We start from the raw sequence: 12,322 nt of genomic DNA, 5'->3' as shown, positions 1-12,322 counted from the left end.
AAGACCCTATCAAGACCTCCTTACTTCATTACAGCCTGGCATCCTTACCACAAGGTTGGCTCCAGACTGGTACATTTCGTAGGGATAAACAATGCGTTCATAGTGAGAGCGTAGCAAGGAACCAATGTTTTTGCCAGGTGGATAGTTGAGGCGCTGGGCCACACGAGCCCATCGACGGTCCTTGCAGATAGTTTCATAACCACCTTCTTCCACCACAATCTGAAAGGAAGAGCAGGAAGGGACATCAGGCACTGTGTATGTGACCATGCAGAAGTAGGCCTACAGGAAGGGTAAAGGAAGACAACTGCAGCCTCTCACTTCACCAGGAGCTACCCCTTCTCCCAATCTCAAACTGCTACAAAAGGTGGCAAAACACGCTGATGTGCTACCAGTCTGCCCCTTTCATTATAGCCCAGAGACATAGTATCCAAACCAAAAGGAGTCCTAGAGTAGCATGGGTTTATTGAATATTTGAGAAAAACCTGTTCTTACTTTGCTGAGGCTATAGAGGTCCAAGATCCGCCGTTCTACATTGGGAATCTTTAAGGATGAGCCCTGGATCTCCCAGAATTTGGCAATCTGGTCCAAATAGTTCAGTTTCACTCTTGTCTGGGCCTAAAGGAGAAATGGCTCAAAAACACTGGCCACCACCTCCTACCACCACCCACCCATTACCATTAATATTCCATCCCCCCACACCCCTTCCTCCCAACACGCCACAGTGACCCATCTTCTGGCTTAAACTTAGGGGAAGAGAAAGGGAACAAAGTAGACTTCTCCCAATGAAATGAGCTCTGGACTCTAGACAGTTCTTGGCCCCGCTTTTCTCTTGTTTCCCAGGAGAAGATCATTAAAGTCTGTATATCTTTCTTCTCATTCTTGTGACAAGGTTGTCTATATATTATTATATCTTGTACAGATGAAAAAACAGCACCAAAAGAGTTAATTCACATAAGCCCCAAGATACATGAATATCAAATACATCTAAGCTTTGCTTTCTCTCTGCTACTACCGATTTGCTGCATTTGAGCAAATGAGTACCATTCACTGCACCCCTTATTTTTATTAGAAAATAAGTGCCAGGCATGGTAGCTCACACCCGTAATCCCAGCAATTGAAAAGTAGAGGCACGAAGATCACTACTTCAAGTCTAGCTTCTACTACATAGGAGATTTGAGGCCTGCCTGGGTTATGTGAGACACTGTCTCAGAAAACAAACAATAGGAAAAGGAAAACAGTACACTTACCCCAGAGATATGGACTTAATTAAGAGTAGTGAGGACCGCCTAGAAACTTCAGAATTGTATCTAAGTTCTACATAGGGCTCCAAAAGAGCATATTCATCTCCTTTTGTACCACACAAAATATTTTGTGGTGGCTGAATTATGAGAATGGCCTGAAGAACTAAAATGACATACTGGCTAACTCAAGACCTAATATGGATCAAAGATCCTAGAACAAGACTGTCTATGCTTGCCTGAAATCTCACTGGTCTGAGAAGGGTTTCCAAAGGTCCTAAGTCTGTAACTTTATCACTTGAGTCCCAGGCCCTTTCCTAGAGAATCAGGTTAGTTGTACGTCAGTTCTTTGAGTCTTAGTTAAGAAGAATTAAAGCTACTCATGGGAAGAAATGAACTAAAGCTCCTTGGCTTCGAAAATCCTTAAGGGGCAAAGAACTCCTTCCATCTGAACCCTTTATCTTTCTAAACTTGGCCTCAACCCTGCTCCTTCCTCACCTCATTAACTAGCATGAAATCTCTATAAGGCTGCCCTTGTTCAGTGCTAGGTAATACCTGCCCACAGCTTTACCAGCCAGACCTGGTCACATTTATTTCTCCAAGGAACTCATAGTACATACAACAGATTACTCTGGTTCTGACTTGAACAATATCTAGACTGAGTTTACGGCAGTAGTTCTTAAATGGGGAACAATTCTGTTCTATGTTCCATATACACCCACACATACCTACCCTATCTCACACACACACACACACACACACACACACACACACACACACACATATTAGGGTACTGGTATTCAGTTGGGCCCAGTACTCTACTAGAATATTTAATAAGGCTCAAAGGTACATATTAAAGGGAATTAATTAATTAGTGGGAAGGGAATATACATCTAACTTGTATCTTCTTGTTTTTAAAGATGTATTTATTTTATGTATGTGAGTACACTGTCGCTTTCTTAAGACACACCAGAAGAGGGCGTCAGATCCCATTACAGATGATTCTGAGCCACCATGTGGTTGCTGGAAATTGAACTCAGGACCTCTGGAAGAGCAGTCAGTGCTCTTAACCACTCCAGCCCGTAACTTGTATCTTCTATGAAAAATTCTAGAACTGTACCTAAAACCAGCTTTAGGATACCCACTCTCATCATCCCAGGACAGTCTCAAGCCTGACCCCTGCCCATGTCTGTAACCATTCTAGCCTCTACAAAGACCAGTTCTTGTGCTCTTGTACCTCACCATCCACTCTACCAAGTATCAAAGAAGGAAGGTAAGAAGCACAAAGCCATGGATAAATTAGAGATATGAGGCTACACTACACTGGTTAAGGAAGGTCTCAGCCAGCTACATAGCTACCTTTTGCCCATCCAGGTAAGGTAGGTATTTGATAGGGAAAATTCTTAAGTAACAAAATTTTATGGGGAAAAGAGCATCCCCAGCGTTTGAGATATCAAATCAAAAAAGTGTGCTCCTGCACTTATATCTGGAGCTCCAAAGCTTCTTCTATGTCCTGGGCATGCTTATTCTTTCTCCAAACCCCATCACCAGCCGCTAATCTCACCTCCAGCTCATTCAACCTCTGGATTCGGGGAGTAAACCTGAAGTTGTCCACTTCCACAGCAAAGGGTGGCTGCCAGTCCTAAGAGAATAAAAAAAAGGAGAAAGGAACTCGGGTTATCCCACTTTAATGCAAGAACAAACAGTATCTTTCAAAAGCAGCTCCATGATCCATTAATACCTCCTAAAACTTCTAGCCACCTTAGATCTATCAATCTGGGAAACATCCAAATGGACCCACTCCCAACTCTCCCCAAGGCTTACTATAACAGGGCATAAAAGCCCCTCAGACCCTTATTCAATGCCTCATGTGCATGCCCTGGTAAACTTCAAGTTTTTCCCAAGAGTACAGTGCTAGGATTTTGAGAAAAAGCTGAAAACAGTTAGCCACAAACGCCCCTCACACCCATATCGTCAACCTTCCCTAGGCAGGACACATAGCCTAGAGTTCTGGCAACCATACGGGACCTGGAGTCAGGAGATGTCGATTCATGTTGTAGCTCTACTACTTACTAGCTATGAGATCTTACCTTTCTGAATCTGTAAGATGGGTATATGAATTCTTGCCCTGGCTTCCTCACAAGACATTTGCTCTCTAAATCTGACCCCACCAGTGAATACACATGCAGGGTAGCTCAGCTCTGGTTCAGGCAGGGATTAACACTTCAGACCATCAATGTCTGTTCTCTCAGTTAAAGACTCACAGAAGACACTGCAGGGAAGACCAAGGAAGATGAATCTGCACCTCTTATTTACTCCCCAGGTCAGAAAGGCTTCCTGTGGGTCCTCTTTCATATACTTGCCTTCTATAAGAGGCAGACAAGGAAGTCTGGAAGTGAGTGGGAAGCCCAAAAGTGGTGGCAAAGAATGCAAGAATTTACAGAGGGGAAGCCAGGAAAAAAAATAATGAAAGCAAGGAAAGTCAAGCTGGAGCTTTTTTTGTTTTACCCAAAAGATAACTATGAAGACTCCCCTTCCCAATAGCCTCATGAATGCTTCCCCAGAGAATCTTCTCTCCCCTGGAGCTCTGGTGCTTAAGAAATGGGGGGGGGGGGGGGGGAACCCTACCACCCTAGAATAACCTAGATCAATGTCTTCATTCTACAAATATGGAAAGTAAGGCTAGGAGAGGAAATCACATGCTAGTTAGCAGTAGAGCCAACACTAGAACCCATGACCGTTGGTTCTTTGTACTATACCAAGCTACCAGCATTTACACACAAGTGAACACATATGAAAGGGGAGAAAAGGTATGGGAAAAGAAAGGGCTGTTGATCTCTGCATGCATGCTCTTTCTCTTAAAAAAGGAACCAGGGGCCTCATATTTGCAAGTGCACACGTTCTTCCCCAACCCACAGTAATAGATAGAAAACACTTGAGGCTGACGAAAGCAGGAAGGGAAGGAAAAAAAAAAAAAAAAAAAAAAAAAAAAGGCTAAAATGCTACGGCCTAAGCTCAGAGAAGCTCTTCATAGCCTCTTACCTCCCATCAGACAACACTCCCCTCAGCACAGATAACCCAGAAACAAAGGTGCTCAAACCCCAAACTCTAGGCACCCCTTTTCCCTGCTCAGCCAAGTTCTAATCAATGCAACATCAAGCACCTGACGGGAGATTGCAGAACTAAATCCTAAGGCAGGAACTATAGATCCAACAAACCTCTCATCTCAGTCCCATCTTAATACAGATGCTCAAAATGATGGCAGTTAGAGCGTGGTGACAAATAGGATGGCTATCTAATTCAGGAAGTTGTATGATGCCCCCATTACTACCCTGTCTTCCGTCCATACCAAGTGTAGCAAGCAGCCACATGCTCTGAAACACAAACCCGAAACCACTCCTCTAAGACAAACTCCAATACCTACTCACACACAGGTTTCTTTGATTCTTTGATTTTGATTTCTTGATTTTGAGTCTTTGGCACCCTGGGCCAAAGAATCACTTGGGTGAGTAATTCAAGTTCCAAACAGAAGAGAGCCAACTTCTTTAGGGCCTAAAGGTGGTTTAAGAGAGTTTGTACACGCACATAAAATCATGAACAACAAAAACAAGAGTCAGGTCTCTTGGAATCACGCTACTGGATTAGAGAAAGAAGCCACCAAAGAACAGTCCCCTGAGGACACACATGTGTACATGCGCGCACACACACCCAAGACAAGGTAAGAGCACCTACTTAAGGCCAACCTGCCCAAAAGCTCAAGGAAATTCAGACCTCAATTATCCTCACGTCAGGCTCCTCCTGATCACTTCAAGGAATATTTTCCTAAGGCCATCCGGGAGTCCAACCTTTCCTTTCTGCTGACCTTCCTGGCCTGTTATGACTCACTCACAACAGCGCATCTTCAGACACCTGGACCTAGAGGATCCATCTAAAACCAGCCTATGAAAGGGCAACAAAAGCATTAAATTGGGTAAGAAGACCTAAGGCGCTCTCTCCTCAAGTGGGAATAAGGCTTCCGCATCCTGAATCACCTCCTCGAAGATACATTGTTTGTTACAGTCAAATTCAAACCAGCCCAGGAATCCCATGTGGTTACTAAACACTGTTCATCATTTTCTCCTCCAGTGTGTCACAAGGCAGCAGCCTGTCTTAGCCTTGGAAAACTTCTGGTCTAATCAGGACTAGAAGCAACGATATGGTCCTTTTTGGTTTTTGGGGAACCAAAGGAAGACTTCCATATCTCCACTAGTGTTTCTGGGGACCCAAGAAAGTCTTATCTTATAGAATTATCTACATTCTGAGCCAGAGATAAGAATCTGAGACCGACATACCAAGCTAATTGGTCTAAACTTCTCCATAGGAAGGCTATAGGGACCATGTGCAGGCAGGTTCGGACATTGCCTTCAACTAGAAAATGGAACAATTTCTTAAACCCATGTCTGAGAAGCCAGAACGAGAATTCCCTGTGAGAATGATTTCCTGACTGGTCCATCAGGCCATAATATATTATCAGAGATGAATTGGCTTGACAGCGTGTGAGTAAACATGAGTCAACACACACAGAAGCAAACCAATGACCACATCAAGCACCTTCACAGTCACAGTAATTACCAGTTACCAGAGTGTACTATGTTACCTGGCTTAATCTAATTATTCCTACCACACAATTCACAGGCTCAGGGATTATTTTACATGCCCAAGGTCATACAGCTGCTAAACGTATAAGTAGTTTTAAACTCAGGTCTGACTCCCTTTCGAGATGTGATCTTTCCACTACACCACACAGCTTGCCTTAAAGGGAATAATGACAATAGTCGTTACTTTGTAACAGCCTCGACCAGAGTGATACAAAGTAAGAGATGGGATTCTCTGTGCTTCCCCGCGAACTCTCCCCAACCCACTAAGCATCTGTGTATTGAATCAAGAGAAATTCTCAAGAGCAGGGTGGGAGTGGGTCTCAGACCCCAGGTCACTTGTATGCCACAAAACGAGAACCCCTGACCCCAGTACCCTTCCACAAAATATCAACCATCCCATATTCTTCCCACACCTGCTCCCCTCCGCCCGGGACTTCACCACTGGCTACCCGGATCCACCCACAAGCTCGCCGCTGGCGACCATCAGCTCCCGGCCTTACCGCGGGTGGGCGGATCTTGCAAATGCCGGACTTCTCGGCGATGGGTCTGATTTTCGCGATGTAGCCAAGAGGGTCTCGGAACTCGGCCCAGCTAGGCTCGAACACCGGACACTCCGGCGGCGGTAGGAAATCGTCGGACCCCAGCTCCATGGTGGGCCCGAGGGCTGGGCCAGAGATCGGGAGGGCTCAGGCCGCCCTTAAGGACTCATGGCGCCGCCGCCGTCTGAAACCGAGGCACTTCTCGGAGTCTAGGCCCTAAGCAGGACGGCCACCGCCCGTCTAGGGCTTAGGGGGGCGGGTGCCGTACTCTAAAAGTCTCAGGCTGAGGTTTCGATTACCGGTTCTTAGTTCTGCTCCGTTTCTTCCACGCCCTACAGCTCCCTCCCAACTACTGCAGCCTTCACTACTACACTTAAGTCCCAGTCGCGGCAGGTTTCATCGCTGCAACCGCCATCTTGGTTTGTCAGCGTCTCCTCCCCCCCTCCTCTGTACCTCACCACAACAAACCAGATCCCTCCGCAAGGGGTCTCTCGGAGTTCCGTTTACTTTGAGTCAGAAAAAAACATAGGAGCCTTCATCATGTGATGACCGAAAGAAATCGGGTTGTATATGCCCCCTATTTGAAGGTGGTTAGTTAAAAACATTTCTCAGACTGAGAGAAAATAGTCCACCTCATTGGCGGAGGAACAAAATTGTAATTTGTACCGGATCCTTTTACCGGATGAACCGGCGGCGCACGTTTAAAGGCCAGTGATGCGCATGCGCAGTCTCTAGACAAACCGGAAGAGGAGCTAGTGTCCATAAGTAGTGAGCCTGAACTGGTACGCACCCATGCGTGCTCGCGCACGCGCATGCACACACCCTAGATCCCAAGCATGTTGTCAGCTCCTCCCCAATGTCCTTTGCTGCTTCTCCCAGGTCTTTTCTGTGTGAACCACGGAAGGCGGTGATTTCGAAGAATCTCCGCCCCCTTCCTCCCTCTTCCCCCTCCCATTCTGCGTGTCTGCTGCTGAGTTATACCACAGAGGGCTTTGTTTTTAAAGGAAAGCAGGAAACTCCTCACTCCCTAGAGAATGTGAATTTTTAGAAGCTTCAGTCCCACGTAAAAATGCATTAATTCTCCCCAGTGTCATTGGCCATCAGCATTTTAATGAATGCTTTCAACTATTCTGTTATCATTGTAACTATATAAACACTTTGTGTAATATGTGTGTATGCATTTTTGTAGCAACTGTTACAAAAAAAAAAAGGCCTGGATGTTTACATTTTTGTTTAATCCATGATAGAGGCTAAATAGGGAGGATTTTGAGTTTGAGACCAACCTGAGCTACACAGCAAGATCCTATTTCACAAAGTAATATCAATAGTAGTAGTAGTAATGTTATTATTACTAATGGCCGGGCAGTGGTGGCACATGCCTTTAATCCCAGCACTGGGGAGGCAGAGGCAGGCTACACAGTGAGTTCTTGTCTCAAAAAAAATAAATAATTATGGACAGGCATGTGACATATACCTTTAATTTCAGTACTCAGGAGGCAGAGGTAGGTGAATCTCTGTGAGTTCAAGGACAGCCTGGTCGACAGAGCTACTTCCAGGATAACCAGGATGGGGCTACACCCCATGTCAAAAACACAATAATAATAGTAATGATAATGTAAAGTAATAAAACTGGATAGGAGAAAAGTGAATAAAATTAAGGTTAGTAAGTTTGCTGTTCCTCAGATGAAGACATTTTGCTTTTCTACCTGAGGGACATCTCTGTAAAGAGTAAAGAACGCCAGGCTTTTGGTCTCAACACGACCCAGTCTTCCTCCAGTCTCCTCTACTGTCCTTAGCCTAGACATACCACAGGGCAAAAGGAAACTGTGCAGTCTTCTAAGCCAGTGATATCGAATCCATTAATTTGTATTTGTGAAAGTCATACTATGCAACAGTATATATTGTGAGCAGTATATTTTGTGAGCATGTGGAAATACAAAGGCATACCTTCCTGGAACAGATATTTACTCACGGGGACCTGCCAAGTACCACACATCCCTGACCCTTGATTTTCTTGTTCATAAAATGAAGTTAAGTAATCCTTTCATAACTTAGGAAGATTAGAGATAATGATGTCTGCCTTTCTTTAAGAGCCAAGTGCTGGGGAGTAGTATTCTCCCCATCTTGCAGATGAGAACGAAGCTCAGGTCCAAAGTCACATAACTAGAAAGTGGCAGAGCCAGAATTCAAACCCACAACTGCCTGACTCCCATAAATTCTGCCAGTGAAAGTCTCAGATAAAACTCGGACGTGAAAGTTGTTCCCTACACAGAAAAGTGTTTAGGAAACAAGTTCCTTTTCTAAGCTTCAAGTCTTGTTGAGGAACAATCAGAAACTGGGTACTGCAGGCTTCAGAATTTGGAAACAACAGGCTTCTGCCCTTGTGGTGAAAGCTTACGGTATGGCCTCACCCAGCCATCTGGGAGCGAAAGGCTGGTATAGAAGTGTGCAGAGCAATAACAGAAGGTCTTAGCTAAGTTCCCAACCACACCCTTCTCTCTTTTGTACATGAACTGCATGAGAATGACACTGCTTTGGTGGTAGGGATAAAAACCCAGTGCCCTAAACATAGAGCCTCGTACCCTCTTAAACAGGTGCTCTGCTCCTGAGTTCTAGTCCCAACCCCTATGGCTCTTTTTAATTTTGGTTTGTAAAATTCCAAATAGATCTGAGTTGTCTTTTTTGTCATTGTTTGTTTGGTCTTTGTTTGCTTGTTTGTTTGACATGAGGTTTCATTTGCTAGGTAGCCAAGGATGACTTTAAATCCCTGGTCCTCCTGTCTCTACCTCACAAGTACTGGGTTTACAGGCAGGAGCCACCATTCCCAACTCCCAAGTAGGTCTGGAATCCATCTCCTTCCCACCTCTACCACCCTCCTCTACATCACATATGAACCATTTACTATACCTTTACTATGGATTTTTAAAAGTTTTTTATTATTATCATTATTTTATTTTATGTATATAGGTATTTTGCCTGAATGTAGGTTTGTGTTTTGGGAGGACACTGGATCCCCTAGAACAAGTACATAGAGTTATGAGCCACTGAGTGGGTGCTAGAAATTGAACCTGAGTCCTCTGCAAGAGCAGCTAGTGTGTTTAACTGATGAACCTGCTCTCTGGCTTCGCTTCTTTTCTTTTCTTTCTTTTTTTTTTTTTTTGGGGGGGGGGGTTTCGAGACAGGGTTTCTCTGTGTAGCCCTGGCTGTCCTGGAACTCACTCTGTAGACCAGGCTGGCCTCGAACTCAGAAATCCGCCTGCCTCTGCCTCCCAAGTGCTGGGATTAAAGGCGTGCGCCACCACCACCCGGCTTTTCTTTTCTTTCCTTTTCTTTTCTTTTTTAAGATGTAGTATTGCTATTATGTTGACCAGGATGGTCTTGAGCTTCTGTACTCAAGCAATTCAACTATCTCAGTCTTTTGAGTAGGTAGGACCATATCCAGATTCTACCCTGAAGTATTATAAGGATCCTAACAAGAAATATGTGATAGTGAAAGCATCAGAGAGAGACATACTCAGAGAGAAATATAGGTGTATAGTATGTGCATAATACAGATACTTAACCATAAAATTATACAATTCAGCTGGGCGGTGGTGGCGCACGCCTTTAATCCCAGCACTTGGGAGGCAGAGGCAGGCGGATTTCTGAGTTCGAGGCCAGCCTGGTCTACAGAGTGAGTTCCAGGACAGCCAGGACTACACAGAGAAACCCTGTCTCGAAAAACCAAAAAAAAAAATATATATATATATATATATATATATATATATATATATATATATATACAATTCAAATGATAATTCAAAATGAATTATAACAGTAGATTATAAATTGATTAAAATATGAATTAAAATCCATAATTCCACACTGATATAAATGGATAAAGTTAGAAAAAAAAGGAAAAAAAAGTTTGTTCATTATTCTTTTGATTTTTTTTTTTTTTTTGAGACAGGGTCTCATGTAACCCACGTTGACCTTGAACTCCTGATCCTCCTGCTTCCACCTCCCAAATTCTGGGATTATTATGTGCCATTATACCTGTTAGCATTCTGTCTAAACTCCACCCCACAGTTACCTGGCAATAGCCAGGCAGGCCTGACCCACTATAAAAGGGGCTGCTTACCTCCTCCTCCCTCTCTTGATCTCTTGCTCTCTCTTGATCTCTTGTTCCTTTTCTGCCCTCTTGGGTTCTTCCCCTCCCCTCTCCCTTCCCCATTCCCATCCCCCCTCTCTACATGCTCATGGCTGGCCTCTACTTCTCTCCTCCTCCTCCTCTCCCTCCTCTCCCTCCTCTCCCTCCTCCTCCTCCTCCTCCTCCTCCTCCTCCTCCTCCTCCTCCTCCTCCTCCTCCTCCTCCTCCTCCTCCTCTTCTTCTTCTTCTCTCTCTCTCTCTCTCTCTCTCTCTCTCTCTCTCTCTCTCTCTCTCTGCCTTTCTCTGCCTTTTTCTGCCTCTACTACTCTCTTAACTCCCCTCCCCATGCCCTGAATAAATTCTAGTCTATACTATACCATCCTGTGGCTGGCCCCTTGGGGGAAGGGATGCCTCAGCATGGGCTCGCTGAGACATCCCCTTCCCCCATACCTGACTATACCTCCACTAGAACATATTCTTTTCTCTCTTTATCTTTTTATAAACACATCAATACCCATCTGAGAACATTCAGAATTCTAAACAAAAAAATATAGAATAATGGAGTTAGGAAATTATCAACAAACACTGAAACTTTTTCCAAATAAGATGACACTATTAACATGTATAACTTGAATGCCCAAATTTTAATCTCTCTCTTTTGGGGAGAGGAAATGAGACAGGTTCTCACTCTGTGGCCTAAATTATCCCAGTATTCACAGTATTCTTCCTGATATTAAACTTGTGAGACACCATGCCCTATCCAAACCCTGATTTTCAAACTTTTTTTTTTTTTTTTTTTTTTTTTTTTTTTTTTTTTTTTTTTTGGTTTTTCGATGCAGGGTTTCTCTGTGTAGCCCTGGCTGTCCTGGAACTCACTCTGTAGACCAGGCTGGCCTCGACCTCAGAAATCCGCCTGCCTCTGCCTCCCAAGTGCTGGGATTAAAGGTGTGTGCCACCACCACCCGGCATGTCTTTTGCTTTTTAAGACAGGGTCTCAGAGCTAGGCACCTTCTCTGTGAGCTCAAGCCATTCTGGTCTATGAAGCAAGTTCCAGACCTTGTCTCAGAGAGAGGGAGAGAGAGAGAGAGAGAGAGAGAGAGAGAGAGAGAGAGAGAGAGAGAGATTGTGTTGGACATGCTGTGAAAGACTCCGAACTTTTGCACTTATTTCTGTAGGTAGCTGAGAACATGTGACTTCAGTCTGCGATGAGGTAAGCATTTCACATGCATTAGCTAACAACTGTTCTGCAAGACTTGATGTCCGTTCTGGAGGTCAAAAACAAGGCTTTAAACATTCAGGTGAATTGCCAAAGAAGCACTTGGTCAGTGGCCAATCTCTAGCTGAAGGTAGAAAAAAAAAGGCTGAGACCAAGGATAGCCTAGCTTAGTCCACCAAGGAAGAAACCAAAACATGCTGAGTGGACTCCCCACATCTGGGCTCTTCACTCAGGTCCAGGTCATAGAGAAACAGCAAATGCTTCCATGGCTTTAGCTGCTGCTCTTGCTAGCTGTCTTCCCTAGGGAGCCTTTTCAGTGTGCTTTACCAGAAAGAAAACAAAAGCACTGATCCAAGTGTAGGGTCATAGAAACGATTCCCTTTTTCAAGACCTTTGTAGATTCTAGGAAAGCAGCAAAGCTATCAACTGAACACTATGTCTGGGGACCCTGCTGACTCTAAAAACCATTGCTCTGCCCCATCATTCCTCCTGTGCTACGCTGAAACCCAGGGCATAATTATTGGTACTAGAAATGGGTCCATTCTATAGAGAAGCAGCTTGGG

The 12,322-nt window shown here is 44.4% G+C and overlaps 1 protein-coding gene across 5 annotated transcripts in view; it reads right to left on the bottom strand.

Annotated features, from left to right (window-relative positions):
• Kdm5c (lysine demethylase 5C) overlaps positions 1 to 6,863 on the bottom strand; it is a 35,463-nt gene extending 28,600 nt beyond the window's left edge. For 4 of the 5 annotated variants that reach the window (XM_076918206.1, XM_034485316.2, XM_034485318.2 and 1 more), the window contains exons 1-4: positions 6,376 to 6,672; positions 2,803 to 2,880; positions 493 to 615; positions 49 to 219 (exon numbers count right to left, since the gene is read on the bottom strand). In XM_076918206.1, the coding sequence (XP_076774321.1) occupies positions 49 to 219; positions 493 to 615; positions 2,803 to 2,880; positions 6,376 to 6,525 (522 nt within the window). In that variant the 5' untranslated portion in view covers positions 6,526 to 6,672. Of the gene's footprint in view, positions 1 to 48; positions 220 to 492; positions 616 to 2,802; positions 2,881 to 6,375 lie in introns of all 5 variants that reach the window. The other variant, XM_034485317.2, reaches the window with a different exon arrangement.
• Between the last annotated feature and the right edge of the window lie 5,459 nt (positions 6,864 to 12,322).

The sequence above is a fragment of the Arvicanthis niloticus genome, chromosome X (genome assembly GCF_011762505.2).
Source record: "Arvicanthis niloticus isolate mArvNil1 chromosome X, mArvNil1.pat.X, whole genome shotgun sequence".
Classification (NCBI taxonomy): domain Eukaryota; kingdom Metazoa; phylum Chordata; class Mammalia; order Rodentia; family Muridae; genus Arvicanthis; species Arvicanthis niloticus.
This window is presented reverse-complemented; position numbering and strand designations above follow the sequence as displayed.